The 17,812-nt window shown below is 58.4% G+C and overlaps 1 protein-coding gene across 1 annotated transcript; it reads left to right on the plus strand.

Moving 5' to 3' along the window:
* The first annotated feature begins 1,785 nt into the window (after nucleotides 1-1,785).
* Nucleotides 1,786-2,485, plus strand: LOC103635780 (histone H4). The gene has a single exon (XM_008658156.3). The coding sequence runs from the start codon at nucleotides 1,868-1,870 to the stop codon at nucleotides 2,177-2,179; it is 312 nt and encodes a 103-aa protein (XP_008656378.1). The 5' UTR covers nucleotides 1,786-1,867; the 3' UTR covers nucleotides 2,180-2,485.
* Nucleotides 2,486-17,812: the final 15,327 nt, after the last annotated feature.

Here is a 17,812-nt window from a genome sequence, read left to right on the forward strand (position 1 = left end):
CGGGATTCCCACCTCCCTCACGCCGGTCTCCGGCCGCCTCGCTTTCCCCCCTTCGCGCTCGCCCTCGCGCTCGACCCATCTGGGCTGGGGCACGCGGCGACATTCACTCGTCGGCTCAGGGACCCCTCGGTCTCGGAACGCCGACATAACCCCTCACAGATATTTCAAATTAATCCACTGCACGTCTATAGATGGCCAAACGGTGGCCCGGCACGGGCCAGACGCTGGCGGGCGACGCTGGCGGGCCACAACTCTGGCCCAGGCATATCATGCCAGGCTGCCAGCCTGCTGACTGTGCTGGGCCAACCCGTTAGCCTGTCGGCCATTTGATTAAATCAGCGCAAAACGTTAAAAACTGTGCAGAAGTTGGGGTTCAAACCCATGCCCTGATGGAAGAAGGACGAGAAACACTGAGTAAAATTGTATAACCAGTAGAATATCATGCTCAGATGTTTTTAATATTAAATATAAATTATATATATGTTTGTTTGTAAACTAAAAAAATATAATCGTGTCAGGCCGAATCAGCACTATGACCCGATGCTACAGCCCAAGCACGGCACGACGTTCTTGGCTCTTGCAAGCATTAGGTCGTTTCTGAGACCACATTGGCGCAATAGACCCCATGGTGTTTGAGGTTGCTAAATTGGATGGAGCAACAAAAAAGAAATGTTATTTGTTGGTTTTAAACGTTATTAATTGCTACGAAGTAGCATAATTTATATGGAGCGCATCCAGTTTTTATTGATGCCTGATTTTAGCAATCACTCCATATTTTGATCTATCTTTTTTATAAGTTTGATTTCATGTAACTTATTTTAGAAATTTGAGCTCACAAATTTTCTCTTATTTGGTCTCTGTATGATGGAATTATTTTATTTTATAATCTCTGTTCGTTCAGCAGTTGTTGTGAACTCTTTTCTAATCGCTCATTTCATTAACCGTGTTGTACCAATACATATTGCATGGAGTAAATAATAATATCAGTTAGCCAAATCAAAAAATATTATATAGAGAACAGAGACAATCAATAAAAAATTTTAATTTTTTTTATGTTTAGTTTACGTGGGTATTGTTGTAAGCCGTCGTAACGCACGGGCAACCGACTAATTTTTCTCAGCACGTCGAGTTACTCACGACGACGCTGACATCGGTAGGTTGCTGCAAGCGCGGTAGTGATAACCTGTCTCTTTCGCCCTCACATAGGGGCAGGGCCGCTAAATCTAGATTCAAAATCGAACTACTTCCTAAATATGAGCAACTATTGGAGACTAAGTTATTTTTTACTTCCAATAGCTATTTAGCAACTTGCTAAACATGATTTTAGCAAGCTATTTTTTAGAGAACTATTGGAGTTGCTCTTAGAATAGAGTATCTTGATATTTATACAATGAGATTGGAAAAATAAATGAGGATAAAAAATGTTATCAATTTATTGATCTATGATTGTTTGGAATAACAACTTCCAAAAAGATACTTTCTCACAGCACGGTTAATCACTCATAAAGTGATTTCGAAGTTATCTTTAGGAGCTTATCTGTTCTCATTTTATATTAAAACTGAAAAGTGTACTGACTTTACAGTGTAGTATAAACAATGCTTTAAGTAACCGTAGCAATTTCAAGTTCGCGCCTCCACGTATGAAATTTCAGACTCGCCAAGTCAGTGATCCGCGCCTCACTCCACGTCAGCGATCCGCAGCATCCTCCCCGTCCATTCCCTCCGTATCGGACGGCAGCCACCGGCATCCTCCCAGCTTCGCTTCCTTTTAAACCCCTCTCCCTCCCCCAATCAACACTCCAAGCGCCACTAATCTCGCCTTCCGAGGAAACTCACCAGCCCACCACAGACCCGAGCGGAAGAAGCCATGTCCGGGCGCGGTAAGGGTGGCAAGGGGCTCGGCAAGGGCGGCGCGAAGCGTCACCGGAAGGTGCTGCGCGACAACATCCAGGGCATCACCAAGCCGGCGATCCGGCGGCTGGCGAGGAGGGGCGGCGTCAAGCGCATCTCGGGGCTCATCTACGAGGAGACCCGCGGCGTGCTCAAGATCTTCCTCGAGAACGTCATCCGCGACGCCGTCACCTACACTGAGCACGCCCGCCGCAAGACCGTCACCGCCATGGACGTCGTCTACGCGCTCAAGCGCCAGGGCCGCACCCTCTACGGCTTCGGCGGCTAGGCTGATGGGCTCCTCGCGATGTTCTCCCCTTCTGCAGATGCGACGTTTTCTGGCCGTGCCCACAAGTCTTGCGGTCAAGAAAGTTTCAGGAACTCTTGTTAGTTCATCTCTGGCTGTGGTAGGTTTATCTGAATCGTGAGACTAGTAGGTTTATCTGAATCGCGAGGCTAGCAGGTTTACCTGAATCATGAAGCAGTGATGAAATTATGTGTGCATCGGATGTTGGAAATCGAGCTTGTAATGCAATTTGTTACTCTTGATGCAAATGAATGGTCTGGTCGTTACTTCTGTAGTTACGATTTTAAACTGGTGATTGTTGCGTTTCTCATGCAACTGAATCGTGTCAGCAAAAGTTGCTTTGCATTTTTGATGTCTTATGCATGCAAGTGAGCCTCAGATTTGATTGCGACAGCTAAAATGCGGGTAGTAGATTGGGCGACCATTTGATCCATGGCCACGGTATCCACAGTTGCTAGTAGGAAACAAATTAAGGCTTGTCACCAAATATTGACCTATATGCTCTCTCGATTGAAACTGCCATACCACACTTCATTTGTTTTAAATTATGTGGTATCTTTGTTCTTCTGCACAGCATCAGGACCCAAATTTCATGAGCCACCATTAATTTCCATTCATTGTCACATCTAGTTACTTTTCCACGTTGTTTTACTTGGGCTCTAGTTCATCTTACACCTAGACTGGATGGGGTCGGATTTAGATCAGACTGAGTCATGGGTCATTTAGCATGGTCTGTATCTGACCCATATCTAGTGTCGAATTGGATCGGGTTGGGTTGGGTTAGGTTGGCTTGTGCCTTTTTGTTTGATGTGTTGGTCGGAATTTTTTCGACTTATGTTGGATTCTTTTGGCTTTGGGTCGGGTTTTTCAGGTTGAGCCGGGTTTGGTTTAAAAATCATGGCTCATATCTGGACTGTGAATTATTGTAGTTGTAAGTAAAAATTATGACCCTTATCCTCCCATCGCATTCGTCGGATTGGGTCAGAATTAGGTTGTACCACACATGTAAGACTATCTTTTGAGTAACGAGCTAGGCAATTCAGTGTGGTTGATCGGAGTTTATGTTCTTTTATCAACGAGCACACAAATTCATAGGGAAGCAACACTAACTAAAATGAAAGTAGTATGGTCTACTAGTAAGTATCACCACCTGAATCCACTAAACTTTATTCTTAGATTCAATGCCCAACTACACCTAGCAGCAGGATGGTAATGGGTACCCGAAATCTGATACCCGATAAGTAAAACCACTATTTGGGCACGAGTATGGTAAAATTTGAAACCCATGAATATTTTATTGGGTCATTTATTCTACTCATCGGATACAATGGTCATGAGTATGTTCTCTTTTAACCTATAACCGCTACCCTGATAAGAAATCCGCTAACATATAACATATAGGTTCGAGTTGTTTCATATAAAATAAAGTTTCAATCCCTAATCCTAACCTAATTCCCCATGCTGGCCAAGCCCATGGTCCCATCCATCCAGTCGTCTGGACCACCACCGCCCACTAGCCCCTACGGACGCACGGTCGTAGACCTCGGCACCTCACAGTCGCCCATGCCCTAGGTCTCCCATTGTGATGTGCGACCGCACATACACCAGGCGCGCGCGTGATGTGCGCAGGGGAGCAGAGCGCGCAGCCAGGACACAAGAAGGGAAGGCAAGTGGCTAGAAGGAAAGTTAGCCACCTAATTAGTTGTTTCCTATGTTAGTTATTTCCTTATTAGTCGTTTCCTTGTTAGTTATTTCCTTGTGAGTTGTTACTTTGTTAGTTATTTCCTTACTAGTTGTTTCCTTGTTAGTTATTTCCTTATTAAGGTTAGTGTCGGCGTTTCGAACCCGGGGGGTCCCTGGACCGACGAGTAAATTATCGCCGCGTGCCCTAGCCCAGATGGGTCGGCGCGAGACGGAGCGCGAAGGGTGGAGGCAGCCGGAGGGAGACGGGCGTGCGAGGTGGAATCCCGCGGCCTTCGTGTTTGTCCCGCGCCCTGGTCGGGTGCGCTTGTAGTAGGGGGTTACAAGCGTCCACGCGGGAGGGAGCGAGCGGCCTCGCGTGAGCGCCGTCCCGTCCTTCCCCGCGCGGCCAACCCTCTGTAAGAGGGCCCTGATCCTTCCTTTTATAGGCACAAGGAAAGGATCTAAGTGTACAATGAGGGGTGTAGCAGTGTGCTAACGTGTCTAGCGGAGGAGAGCTAGCGCCCTAAGTACATGCCATCGTGGCAGCCGAAGAGGTTTTGGCACCCGGTTCGTGTGGTGTCGTGACCGTCGGAGGAGCGCTGGAGCCTGGCGGAAGGACAGCTGTCGAGGCTGTCGAGTCCTTGCTGATGTTCTCTTGCTTCCGTAAGGGGGCTGAGGGCCGCCGTCGTCATAGAGCGTGCGGGGCGCCATCATTATTTGTCTGGCGGAGCGAGCCAGATGGGACGCCGGTCTTGTTCCCCGTAGCCTGAGTTAGCTTGGGGTAGGGTAATGATGGCGCCTCCTGTTGACGTGGTCGGTCCGTGCCCTGGGTTGGGCGATGTGGAGGCTCCTCCGAGGTCGAGGTCGAGTCTGTCTTCCGAGGCCGAGGTCGAGTCCGAGCCCCTGGGTCGGGCGAGGCGGAGACCGTCGGCTGAGGCCAGGGCTGAGTCCGAGCCCTAGGGTCGGGCGAAGCGGAGTTCGTCGTCTTCCGGGGCTGAGCCCGAGTCCGAGCCCTAGGGTCGGGCGGAGCGGAGTTCGTCGTCTTCCGGGGCTGAGCCCGAGTCCGAGCCCTGGGGTCGGGCGAAGCGGAGTTCGTCGTCTTCCGCGGCTGAGCCCGAGTCCGAGCCCTGGGGTCGGGCGGAGCGGAGTTCGTCGTCTTTCGGGGCTGAGCCCGAGTCCGAGCCCTGGGGTAGGGCGAAGCGGAGTTCATCGTCTTCCGGGGCTGAGCCCGAGTCCGATCCCTGGGGTCGGGCGAAGCGGAGTTCGTCGTCTTCCGGGGCTGAGCCCGAGTCCGAGCCCTGGGGTCGGGCGAAGCGGAGTTCGTCGTCTTCCGGGGCTGAGCCCGAGTCCGAGCCTTGGGGTCGGGCGGAGCGGAGTTCGTCGTCTTCCGGGGCTGGCCCGAGTCCGAGCCCTGGGGTCGGGCGAAGTGGAGTTCGTCGTCTTCCGGGGCTGAGCCCGAGTCCGAGCCCTGGGGTTGGGCGAAGCGGAGTTTCCCATGGCGCCTAGGGCCGGACTTGGCTGCTGTCAGCCTCACTCTGTCGAGTGGCTCAGCAGTCGGTGCGGCGCAGGCGGCGCTGTCCCCTTGTCAGATCGGTCAGTGGAGCGGCGAAGTGACTGCGGTCACTTCGGCTCTGTCGACTGGAGGGCGTGCGTCAGGATAAAGGTGTCAGGCCACCTTTGCATTAAATGCCCCTGCGATTTGGTCGGTTGGCGTGGCGATTTGGCCTAGGTTGCTTCTTGGTGAAGACTGGGCCTCGGACAAGCCGAAGGTGTGTCCGTTGCTGGAGGGGGGCCTCGGGCGAGACGTAGATCCTCCGGGGTCGGCTGCCCTTGCCCGAGGCTGGGCTCGGGCGAGGCGCGATCGCGTCCCTCGAATGGACCGATCCTTGACTTAGTCGCACCCATCAGGCCTTTGCAGCTTTGTGCTGATGGGGGTTACCAGCTGAGATTTAGGAGTCTTGAGGGTACCCCTAATTATGGTCCCCGACAGTAGCCCCCGAGCCTCGAAGGGAGTGTTAATACTCGCTTGGAGGCTTTTGTCACACTTTTTTGCAAGGGGACCAGCCTTTCTCGGTTGCGTTTTGTTCTGGTGGGTGCGCGCGAGCGCACCCGCCGGGTGTAGCCCCCGAGGCCTCGGAGGAGTGGTTTGACTCCTTCGAGGTCTTAATGCATTTCGCAACACTTCGGCTGGTCTGGTTGTTCCCTCATGCGAGCTGGTCGTAGCCCGGGTGCACGGTCGGGTCCCAAGTTCTCGGGCTGGTATGTTGACGCTGTCAACGGTCTGGCCGGAGCCGGGTTTGCGAGAGCAGCCCCCGAGCCTCTGCACAGGGCGAGAGGACGGTCAAGGACAGACTCGACTTTTTTACATACGCCCCTGCGTCGCCTTTCCGCAAGGAGGAGGGGGGGGGGAGCGCCATGCTGCCCTTGGAGGGCGCCGAACATGGTGTTTCCGGTGAGCTGCTGACGGGTAATCCGAGTGGACGCCCGTGCCCCATTTGTTAGGGGTCGGTTAGAGGCCCGGAGGCGCGCTCCAAAAGTACCTGCGGGTGATCTGCCGGACCCGGTCCCCTTTCGACGGGGTCCGAGGGCTCAATGCCTCCCTCTGATGGGATTCCGTTACAAGATCGTTCCCGCTGGTCTCGGAAATGTCCTAGGGTACCTCGGAAGCGTAGCCCGAGCCTTGGTTATGTATCGAACGTACCCAGAGTCATCCCTCGCTCTGTGTCTAAGGCGGCTGTGAACCCTTCGAGGGCCAGCCTACGAACCCCTGATCAGTAGTGGGCGCGGAGCCCGAGTGGCCTGAGGCGGTCGTTGAACCCTTCCGAGGGGCCGACCTTCGAACCTCTGACCAGTAGTGGGCGTGGAACCCAAGTGCTCTGAGGCGGCTGTTAAACCCCTCCGAGGGGCCAGCCTTTGAACCTCTGATCAGTAGGGAGGCTCGGGGCCTGTTTCCTTCACGGAGAAGGATCCTTTTCGGGGTATCCCCCTTTCCCGGTCCCTGTTGTAAGAGAGAGAAAGAGGAAAAGGATACGAAATCGAATGACGTGGCGTACGTTTTTTGACGCGGTCATTATGGCGAAGGCGAAGCATCGCTTGCTTCTCCTGCCTGAGGTGCCGCCTGTCCCGCCGAGGAGTTAATGCGACGGGGCGAGTGGTTCGCGAGGCGACCGTTGCGCGTGCGCGAGCCGTTAAAGGAACAGAACACGGGCGCGCCGTTTTCACGCCGTGAGAGAGGGTTCTCTCGCTGTCCCACGAGGTGACGTGAGCTTGGCTGACGACGTGACCGCTGCTCCTGCCCGCCTGCCACCGCCATTACTGCCGACCCATTTTTGGCCGTATTGACCGTCGCGCCTGGCTGGCACTGCTGGGTCGTACGCAGGGTTGCCTCGAGTCGCTGTACTGGTTCCGCAGTCGAGGAGGCGTGGAAGTGGTGCGAGTGGCGGTGCAGTTGCTCGCACGTAGCAACCGGCGCGCCGGTTGCATGACGCGTGGGCCCGGGCCTCCATGCTGGGTGGATTGGAACTCGGAGGGGCGCTCCCACTTGGCGCGGTTGCATGCCGCCTGCACGGCTGTTCGCCCTTTCACCCACTGGTCTGGGCGAAAGTGGAGGAATGCTTGTAACCGCTGGGCGGTTGCATGCACCGCGCGCGGCGGTTTGGCTTCTTCTGCCCTGGGCCAGTTTGCATGACGCGTGGGACCCAGCCCCCGCACCGTAGGGGGAGGACCTTGGAGCGTGTTGGAGAAGACTCAGCCCACGACGGCTGGGGACGCAAGTAGGGAGAGTCGCCTTTAAAAGGAGGGTGACCCCCTTGAAAGGCGACCATGTCTTCGCTCTCCCTTATGCACCGTGTCTTTCCACCTTCCGAGCCCCCAGATGGGGGACATCCGCAATCCTTCCGCCTTGTCGTTGGAGGAACGCAACTTCGTGGAAGTTGGTACCTTTCAGCCATCGTTCGGCTTCAAGGATTTTCATCATGCAGCCCGGCTGCACCCCCTCGCTGGCGGTCACCCAAGACGGTGACCTCCAGTTCGATGGCGGGGAAAAGCAAGCCGGGCTGTGGCCTCTGCCCCTCCCTCAGCTTCAAGGATTTTCATCATCAGTGCTGGGGAGGGGAGTGTGCCGAGTTGGGGTCGGTCCCTGCGCGGGCGGCGGCCCGCACCTTCCCTCAGTGATCGGGGGGAAGGGCGTTCGTCGTTCGTGGCGCTGGCAGCTGCCGCGTGCCTGGCTCTCTGACCCGAGTGGCTTCGGAGCCGCTCCCGGCGCCGCCTTCCGCCACGGCAGCTGGAAGAGGTTCCTCCGCCAACGAGATAGCCGATGCCGCCCACGGACTGACCTCCAACTCTACGGCCTTCTGCCCGTCCTTGCCTCTCGAGTGAGGGCATGGGCGAGGGCCTCATGGTAGCAGCTTCCGCCCTGAGGTCATCGCTGCTGCTGTTCGGCCCCCCGGAGCAGAAGTCGTCGTCGTCGCTGCTGCTGGAGCGGGCGACGGCGAGCCGTTCGTCGGTCTTCTGCTGTTCCGCAGGCCCCCCAATCGTGTGGGGTTGTTCGTACCTGCAGAGACGGAACCAGAGTTCCGTTTGTAATGGCACCTTGAATGCCGGTCTTTTTGTTCATTGTGGATGTCGGGGCCTGAACATATGTGTATTTTTGGCACGGAGCCGTGTTTTTTCCTCATTTCGAGCACTAAGACTCGTCTGTCGGCTAACAGAACCACTTCACCAAGCGTGAGTCGCCCTGTGCAAAGGTGACGAGTGAGGTATCCGTATCCCGGAGGCGTAGGAGTCCCTCGGCTCGGTCGGCCTTGCTGTCCGAGGCTTCTCTTGCTTAGTTAAAGGAACCCCTCGGCCGCTCTTCGATGAGCCGAAGCCGGGGGTAGCGGTGTCAGCTCGAACAGAGGCAGAGTTGGCTCGAAAAGAAGACTTGGTCGGCCGGAGCCTGACCGGGTCGTCCACAGGCGGGACCGACGCCGGAATTGAGTTGCCGAGGCCACGGGCCAGGCTCATATCTTCGGGGGACAGCCGACCGAGGCCTCGGGGTGGCCGGCCAAGCCGTCTGCTCGAGCCGGATTGCTGGAGAAGACCCTGGCGGTGATGGCCCGGGCGTGGTGCTGATGTCGTCCTTCGAGGTGGAGATCCTTTGACCGCGTCGCCGTCCGAGGCTAGGTCGGACCTCGCCGAAGGTGTAGTTGACGCCGAGGGTGCTGCTGCTCCCTTCAATTGTCAAGATCCGAGCCTGCAGGATCGGATTATCTTGTAGTGTGTGTCTTCTGCGGCCACCGAGGCCCAAGCACACCATCGTCGTGTTGTAAAGCTGCGTTTCTTTTCCCCTTGTTTCGAGTATCTGGACTTGTTTGTCGGTAACAGAATTGTTTGTGCGAGCGAGAGTTGCTTTTCACGGAAGGTGATGAGTGAGGTATCCGTATCCCGGAGGCGTAGGAATCCCTCGGCTCGGTCGGCCTTGCCGCTTACGCGCACTCTTACTCGTCCATAGGGTTCTGTCACCGACGCAGTCGAGAAGGCCCGAAAAATCGTTTCGGTAGAGGAGCTTTCGAGCGTGAAGACTTGTTCGGTCCGCGGAATCACCTATCTGAACGCGAGTTACTTATCGCAGAAGGTGATGAGTGAGGTATCCGTATCCCAGAGGCGTAGGAGTCCCTCGGCTCGGTCAGCCTTGGCTGCTTACGTGTACTCCGTCGTTTTCAGGATCCACTTTCGAAGTAGTCGAAAAGCACGAAAGACATTCTGGCAGAAAAGATCTTTTTCCGAGGAAAATTTTGACGTAGAGGGGGTTCCCCCCTTTTAGCCCCCGAGGGAGGGTCAGGCTTTGCCGAGGCAAAGCTGACCCTTCCTTGATGACTAAACTTTGTGTGTGAACGAGGTATACGAACAAATTGAAAGCATCTTAAGGGTAGAAGCGACGTAGCTGTCGGATGTTCCAAGCGTTGCTGTAGACCTCGCCTTGACTGTTGGCCAGCTTGTACGTCCCGAGCTTCAGAACTTTGGCGATGACGAACGACCCTTCCCAGGGAGGCGTGAGCTTGTGCCGCCCTCGGGCGTCTTGTCGCAGCCGAAGCACCAGGTCGCCCACTTGGAGGTCTCGGGACCGAACCTCTCGGGCGTGGTAGCGTCGCAGGGACTGCTGGTACCGCGCCGAGTGTAGTAAGGCCATGTCCCGAGCCTCTTCCAGCTGGTCCAGTGAGTCTTCTCGATTAGCTTGATTGCTTTGGTCGGCGTAGGCCCTCGTCCTCGGGGAACCGTATTCTAAGTCTGTGGGCAAGATGGCCTCGACCCCATAGACTAGAAAGAACGGCGTGAAGCCCGTGGCTCGGCTCGACGTTGTCCTCATACTCCAGACCACTGAGGGGAGTTCCTTCATCCATCGCTTGCCGAACTTGTTGAGGTCGTTGTAGATCCGCGGCTTGAGCCCTTGCAGGATCATGCCGTTGGCACACTCTACTTGCCCATTCGTCATGGGGTGAGCCACGACGGCCCAGTCCACCCGGATGTGGTGATCCTCGCAGAAGTCCAAGAACTTTCTGCCGGTGAACTGGGTGCCGTTGTCGGTGATGATGGAGTTCGGGACCCCAAAGCGATGGATGATGTTGGTGAAGAACGACACCGCCTGTTCGGACCTGATGCTGTTTAGGGGTCGGACCTCGATCCACTTGGAGAATTTGTCGATGGCGACCAACAGGTGCGTGTAGCCCCCGGGTGCCTTCTGCAAGGGGCCGACGAGGTCCAGACCCCACACAGCAAAAGGCCAGGTGATGGGTATCATCTGTAGGGCCTGAGCGGGCAGGTGGGTCTGCCTTGCGTAGAACTGACACCCTTCGCAGGTGCGGACAATTCTAGTGGCGTCGGCCACCGCCGTCGGCCAGTAGAAACCTTGTCGGAAGGCGTTTCCAACAAGGGCTCGAGGTGCCGCGTGATGGCCGCAAGCCCCCGAGTGTATCTTGTAGGAGCTCCTGGCCTTCGGCGATGGAAATGCATCGCTGGAGGATGCCTGAGGGGCTACGGTGGTAGAGTTCCTTCCCGTCTCCCAGCAAGACGAACGACTTGGCGCGCCGCGCCAACCACCGAGCTTCGGCTTGGTCGAGGGGTAGCTCTCCTCGGTGGAGATATTGCAGGTACGTGGTCTGCCAGTTTCGATCAGGCGTGACCCCGCTCCGCTCCTCGACGCGCAGTGCCTCACCCTCGGGGGCCGAGGGTACCTCGGGCCGAGCCGAGGGTGCCTCGGGCTGGGCCGAGGGTGCCTCGGGCTCGGGCGTGTCGTCAATCTTGACGGAGGGTTGATGCAGGTCTCGGGAGAAGACGTCCGGGGGAACCGTTGTTCGCCCCGAGGCTATTTTAGCCAACTCGTCTGCAGTCTCGTTGTAGCGTCGGGCGATGTGGTTGAGCTCGAGCCCGTAGAACTTGTCTTCCAGGCGCCGAACCTCATCGCAGTATGCTTCCATCTTCGGGTCGCGGCAGTGGGAGTTCTTCATGACTTGGTCGATGACGAGCTGCGAGTCACCACGTGCGTCGAGGCGTCGGACCCCTAGCTCGATGGCGATGCGCAAACCGTTGACCAGAGCCTCATACTCAGCCACATTGTTGGACGCCGGGAAGTGGAGGTGTAGCACGTAGCGTAGGTGCTTCCCGAGGGGCAAGATGAAGAGCAGGCCTGCGCCTGCACCTGTCTTCATCAGCGACCCGTCGAAGAACATGGTCTAGAGTTCCGGTTGGATCGGAGCTGTTGGGAGCTGGGTGTCGACCCATTCAGCCACGAAGTTCGCCAACACCTAGGACTTGATGGCCTTCCGAGGGGCGAACGAGATCGTCTCGCCCATGATTTCCACCGCCCACTTTGCAATTCTACCCGAGGCCTCGCGGCACTGGATGATCTCCCCCAGGGGGAAGGATGACACCACAGTTACCGGATGAGACTCGAAGTAGTGTCGCAACCTCCGCCGCGTCAGGATCACCGCGTACAACAACTTCTGAATTTGTGGGTAGCGGATCTTGGTCTCGGACAGTACCTCGCTGATGAAGTAGACTGGCCTCTGGACGGGCAATGCATGCCCCTCTTCTCGTCTCTCAACCACAATCGCGACGCTAACCACCTGAGTGGTCGCGGCGACGTAGATCAAGAGGGCTTCTCCGGCAGCGGGGGGCACCAAGATGGGCGCGTTTGTAAGGAGCGCCTTCAGGTTCTCGAGGGCTTCCTCGGCCTCAGGGGTCCAAGTGAAGCACTCGACCTTCCTTAAGAGGCGGTACAGAGGCAGGCCTCTTTCACCAAGGCGCGAGATGAAGCGGCTCAGAGCTGCAAGGCATCCCATGACTCTCTGTACGCCTTTCAAGTCCTTGATGGGCCCCATGCTGGTGATGGCTGCGATCTTCTCCGGGTTGGCTTCGATGCCCCGCTCGGAGACGATGAACCCCAAGAGCATGCCTCGGGGAACCCCGAAGACACACTTTTCGGGATTGAGCTTCACGCCTTTCGCCTTGAGACATCAGAATGTCACTTCAAGGTCGGAAAGGAGGTCGGAGGCTTTCCTCGTCTTGACTACGATGTCATCAACGTAGGCCTCGACCGTCCGGCCAATGTGTTCGCCGAACACATGGTTCATGCAGCGTTGGTACGTCGCACCCACATTCCTCAAACCAAACGGCATGGTGACATAGCAGTACATGCCGAAGGGTGTGATGAAAGAAGTCGCGAGCTGGTCGGACTCTTTCATCCTGATTTGGAGATACCCCGAGTAGGCATCAAGGAAAGACAGGGTTTCGCACCCAGCAGTGGAATCCACGATTTGATCGATGCGAGGCAGAGGGTAGGGAACTTTCGGACATGCTTTGTTTAGACCACTGTAGTCTACACACATCCGCCATTTCCCTCCTTTCTTTCTCACAAGCACGGGGTTGGCAAGCCATTCGGGATGGAATACCTCTTTGATGAACCCTGCCGCCATCAGCTTGTGGATCTCCTCGCCTATGGCTCTGCGCTTTTCTTCGTCGAATCGGCGCAGAGGCTGCTTCACGGGTCGGGCTCCAGCTCGGATATCCAGCGAGTGCTCGACGACATCCCTCGGTATGCCGGGCATGTCCGAGGGACTCCACGCGAAAACGTCGGCGTTCGCGCGGAGAAAGTCGACGAGCACTGCTTCCTATTTGGGATCGAGCTCGGAGCCGATCCGGATCTGCTTGGAGGCGTCGCTGTTGGGGTCGAGGGGGACGGATTTAACCGTCTCCGCTGGCTCGAAGTTGTCGACGTGGCGCTTCACGTCTGGCACCTCCTTAGAGAGGCTCTCCAGGTCGGCGATGTGGGACTCGGATTCGGCGAGGGCCTCGGCGTACTCCATGCACTCCACGTCGCATTCGTACGCGTGTCGGTACGTGGGGCCGACGGTGATGACCCCGTTGGGGCCCGACATCTTGAGCTTGAGGTAGGTGCAGTTGGGGACGACCATGAACTTCGCGTAGCATGGCCTCCCCAGTACTGCGTGGTAGGTTCCTCGGAACCCGACCACCTCGAACGTGAGGGTCTCCCTTCGGAAGTTGGAGGGTGTCCCAAAGCAGACGGGAAGATCGAGTTGTCCGAGGGGCTGGACGCGCTTCCCGGGGATGATCCCGTGGAAAGGCGCAGCGCCTGCCCGGACCGAGGACAGATCAACACGTAGGAGCCCGAGGGTCTCGGCGTAGATGATGTTGAGGATGCTGCCTCCGTCCATGAGGACCTTGGTGAGCCTGACGTCGCCGATGACGGGGTCGACAACGAGCGGGTATTTCCCCGTGCTCGGCACGCGATCGGGGTGGTCGTCTCGGTCGAAGGTGATGGGCTTCTCGGACCAGTCTAGGTAGACTGGTGCCGCCACCTTTACCGAATAGACCTCCCGACGCTCTTGCTTGCGGTGCCGAGCCGAGGCGTTCGCCGCTTGCCCACCGTAGATCATGAAGCAGTCGCGGACCTCGGGGAACTCTCCTGCCTGGTGATCTTCCTTCTTATCGTCATCGCGAGCCCTGCCACCCTCCACGGGTGGCCCGACCTTGTGAAAGTGGCGCCGAAGCATGGCGCACTCCTCAAGGGTGTGCTTGACGGGCCCCTGATGATAGGGGCACGGCTCCTTGAGCATCTTGTCGAAGAGGTTGGCACCTCCGGGGGGTTTCCGAGGGTTCTTGTACTCGGCGGCGGTGACAAGGTCCGCGTCGGCGGCGTCGCGCTTCGCTTGCGACTTCTTCTTGCCTTTCTTCTTGGCACCGCGCTGAGTTGACGCCTCGGGGACATCTTCCGGTGGGCGGCCCTGGGGCTGCTTGTCCTTCCGGAAGATGGCCTCAACCGCCTCCTGGCCAGAGGCGAACTTGGTGGCGATGTCCATCAGCTCGCTCGCCCTGGTGGGGGTCTTGCGACCCAGCTTGCTCACCAGGTCGCAGCAGGTGGTGCCGGCGAGGAACGCGCCGATGACATCTGAATTGGTGATGTTGGGCAGCTCGGTGCGCTGCTTCGAGAATCGTCGGATGTAGTCCGGGAGAGACTCTCCCGGCTGCTGTCGGCAGCTTCGGAGATCCCAGGAGATCCCAGGGCGCACGTACGTGCCCTGGAAATTGCCGGCGAAGGCTTGGACCAGGTCGTCCCAGTTGGAGATCTGCCCCGGAGGCAGGTGCTCCAACCAGGCGCGAGCGGTGTCGGAGAGGAACAGGGGGAGGTTGCGGATGATGAGGTTGTCATCGTCCGTTCCACCCAGTTGGCAGGCCAGCCGATAGTCCGCGAGCCACAGTTCCGGTCTCGTCTCCCCCAAGTACTTTGTGATGGTAGTCGGGGTTCAGAACCGGGTCGAGAACGGCGCCCGTCGTATGGCGCGGCTGAAAGCCTGCAGACCGGGTGGTTCGGGCGAGGGACTCCGATCCTCCCCGCTGTCGTAGCGTCCCCCACGCCTGGGGTGGTAGCCTCGGCGCACCATCTCGTCGAGGTGGGCCCGATGGTTGCGGTGGTGGTGCTCGTTGCCGAGGCGACCTGGGGCCGCAGGCGCTGTGTTGCACGTGCGCCCGATGTGGACCGAGGCTTCCCGCATGAATCGGGAAGTCGCGACGCGATGTTCCGAGGGGTACCCCTGCCTTCGGGAGGCGGAGCTCTCAGCCCGTCGGACCGCGGCGTCCTCCAAGAGATTCTTGAGCTCTCCCTGGATACGCCGCCCCTCGGTGGTTGATGGCTCCGGCATCGCGCGGAGAAGCATTGCCGCTGCAGCCAGGTTCTGGCCGACTCCACTGGAAGTCGGTGGCAGCCTTACCCTGACATCGTCGGCGATGCGGTGCTGGATACCCTGGGGTAGGTGACGCACTTCTCCGGCCAGAGGTTGGCCTGCCCATTCCTGCCCGATGTCCCGGCGGATCGGCTCAAGTGTTCCTGCCCCCTCGTCGAGCCTGGCCTGCATCTCGCGGATTTGCTCGAGCTGTGGGTCATGACCCCCCGCCGGGACGGGGACCACAGCTAGCTCCCGTAGGATGTCAACGCGAGGCACATGCCTAGGGAGATCACCGTTCTCCGGCATACCAAGATGGTTGCCTTCGTTGGGACCCCTAGATCGACGTGGAAACATTCACGACTTGGGCCGTAGTCCTCATCGCCGAGGCTGCGGCTACCGTCAGAACAGTCGGAAAGGCAGTAGTCGCATGCGGTCATGAAGTCCCGCATGGCACTGGGGTTACCAAGTCCGGAGAAATCCCAACAGAAGTCGGGCTCGTCATCTTCCTCGGACCCCGAGGGCCCGTAGGTCGAGACGGCCGTCAGCCGGTCCTAGGGTAACCGCATACGATACCCCGGAGGGTTTGGACTCGCCTCTACGAGGGCGTCCACCAAAGCGAAGTCGCTTGGTGGGTCGAGGCTGAATCCAAAAGGCGTGAGATGGAAATCGGTTGGTACCTCTTAGTCGACGGGCGGTGACGAAGTCACGTCAGGGACTGACTGCACGTCGTCTCAGGTACGAGGGTGACGCCCAGCAAGTCCTTCGCGAGCGTGCTGGCGTCGTCCGTTTGCTTGGGGTTGGCGTGTTGCGGGGAGACAGCGCTCGTCTTCGTCTCAGACGCGAGGTCGATGCCCGACGTGCCCCCCGTTGGGGCGCCGGCGCCATCGACTCGCTTGACAGCCGACGAGGTGCTGCCTCCTGCTTGGCCTTGGTTGCCCCGCCTCCTCCTCCGTCGACGGGGGAGGGGACGGGGCGAGCTCGAATGTTGTTCTTCCACTACGCGGGGAAGACGTCGTCGATTCCGTCGCCGGCGGGCGGGCTGTCGGCCGCCATTGTCGCTGTCGCGCGGTGGGGGAAGGAGTATCATGTCGTAGCTGCCGTCGAGGGACATGAACTCAAGACTCCCGAAACGGAGCACCGTCCCGGGCTGGAAAGGTTGCTGGAGACTGCCCATCTGGAGCTTGACGGGAAGCTGTTCGTCAACACGCAGCAGGCCCCTACCTGGCGCGCCAACTGTCGGCGTTTCGAACCCGGGGGCTCCCTGGACCGACGAGTAAATTATCGCCGCGTGCCCCAGCCCAGATGGGTCGGCGCGAGACAGAGCGCGAAGGGGGGAGGCAGCCAGAGGGAGACAGGCGTGAGAGGTGGAATCCCGCGGCCTTCGTGTTTGTCCCGCGCCCTGGTCGGGTGCGCTTGCAGTAGGGGGTTACAAGCGTCCACGCGGGAGGGAGCGAGCGGCCTCGCGCGAGCGTCGTCCCGTCCTTCCCCGCGCGGCCAACCCTCTGTAAGAGGGCCCTGGTCCTTCCTTTTATAGGCGCAAGGAAAGGATCCAGGTGTACAATGAGGGGTGTAGCAGTGTGCTAACGTGTCTAGCGGAGGAGAGCTAGCGCCCTAAGTACATGCCATCGTGGCAGCCGGAGAGGTTTTGGCACCCGGTTCGTGAGGTGTCGTGGCCGTCGGAGGAGCGTTGGAGCCTGGCGGAAGGACAGCTGTCAGGGCTGTCGAGTCCTTGCTGACGTCATCTTGCTTCCGTAAGGGGGCTGAGGGCCGCCGTCGTCATAGAGCGTGCGGGGCGCCATCATTACTTGTCTGGCGGAGCGAGCCAGATGGGACGCCGGTCTTGTTCCCCGTAGCCTGAGTCAGTTTGGGGGTAGGGTAATGCTGGCGCCTCCTGTTGACGTGGTCGGTCCGTGCCCTGGGTTGGGCGATGTGGAGGGTCCTCCGAGGTCGAGGTCGAGTCTGTCTTCCGAGGACGAGGTCGAGTCCGAGCCCCTGGGTCGGGCGAGGCGGAGACCGTCGGCTGAGGCCAGGGCTGAGTCCGAGCCCTAGGGTCGGGCGAAGCGGAGTTCGTCGTCTTCCGGGGCTGAGCCCGAGTCCGAGCCCTAGGGTCGGGCGAAGCGGAGTTCGTCGTCTTCCGGGGCTGAGCCCGAGTCCGAGCCCTGGGGTCGGGCGGAGCGGAGTTCGTCGTCTTCCAGGGCTGAGCCCGAGTCCGAGCCCTAGGGTCGGGCGAAGCGGAGTTCGTCGTCTTCCGGGGCTGAGCCCGAGTCCGAGCCCTAGGGTCGGGCGAAGCGGAGTTCGTCGTCTTCCGGGGCTGAGCCCGAGTCCGAGCCCTGGGGTCGGGCGGAGCGGAGTTCGTCGTCTTCCGGGGCTGAGCCCGAGTCCGAGCCCTGGGGTCGGGCGAAGCGGAGTTCGTCGTCTTCCAGGGCTGAGCCCGAGTCCGAGCCCTGGGGTCGGGCGAAGCGGAGTTTCCCATGGCGCCTAGGGCCGGACTTGGCTGCTGTCAGCCTCACTCTGTCGAGTGGCTCAGCAGTCGGTGCGGCGCAGGCGGCGCTGTCCCCTTGTCAGATCGGTCAGTGGAGCGGCGAAGTGACTGCGGTCACTTCGACTCTGTCGACTGGAGGGCGTGCGTCAGGATAAAGGTGTCAGGCCACCTTTGCATTAAATGCCCCTGCGATTTGGTCGGTTTGTAGCATCCCAAAAATTCAAATCTTAA

This window comes from Zea mays, chromosome 8 (assembly GCF_902167145.1).
Source record: "Zea mays cultivar B73 chromosome 8, Zm-B73-REFERENCE-NAM-5.0, whole genome shotgun sequence".
Classification (NCBI taxonomy): domain Eukaryota; kingdom Viridiplantae; phylum Streptophyta; class Magnoliopsida; order Poales; family Poaceae; genus Zea; species Zea mays.

Excerpts from the sequence above, each read along its gene's own strand:
- LOC103635780 (XM_008658156.3), top strand. The coding sequence starts at position 1,868 with ATGTCCGGGCGCGGTAAGGGTGGCAAGGGGCTCGGCAAGGGCGGCGCG.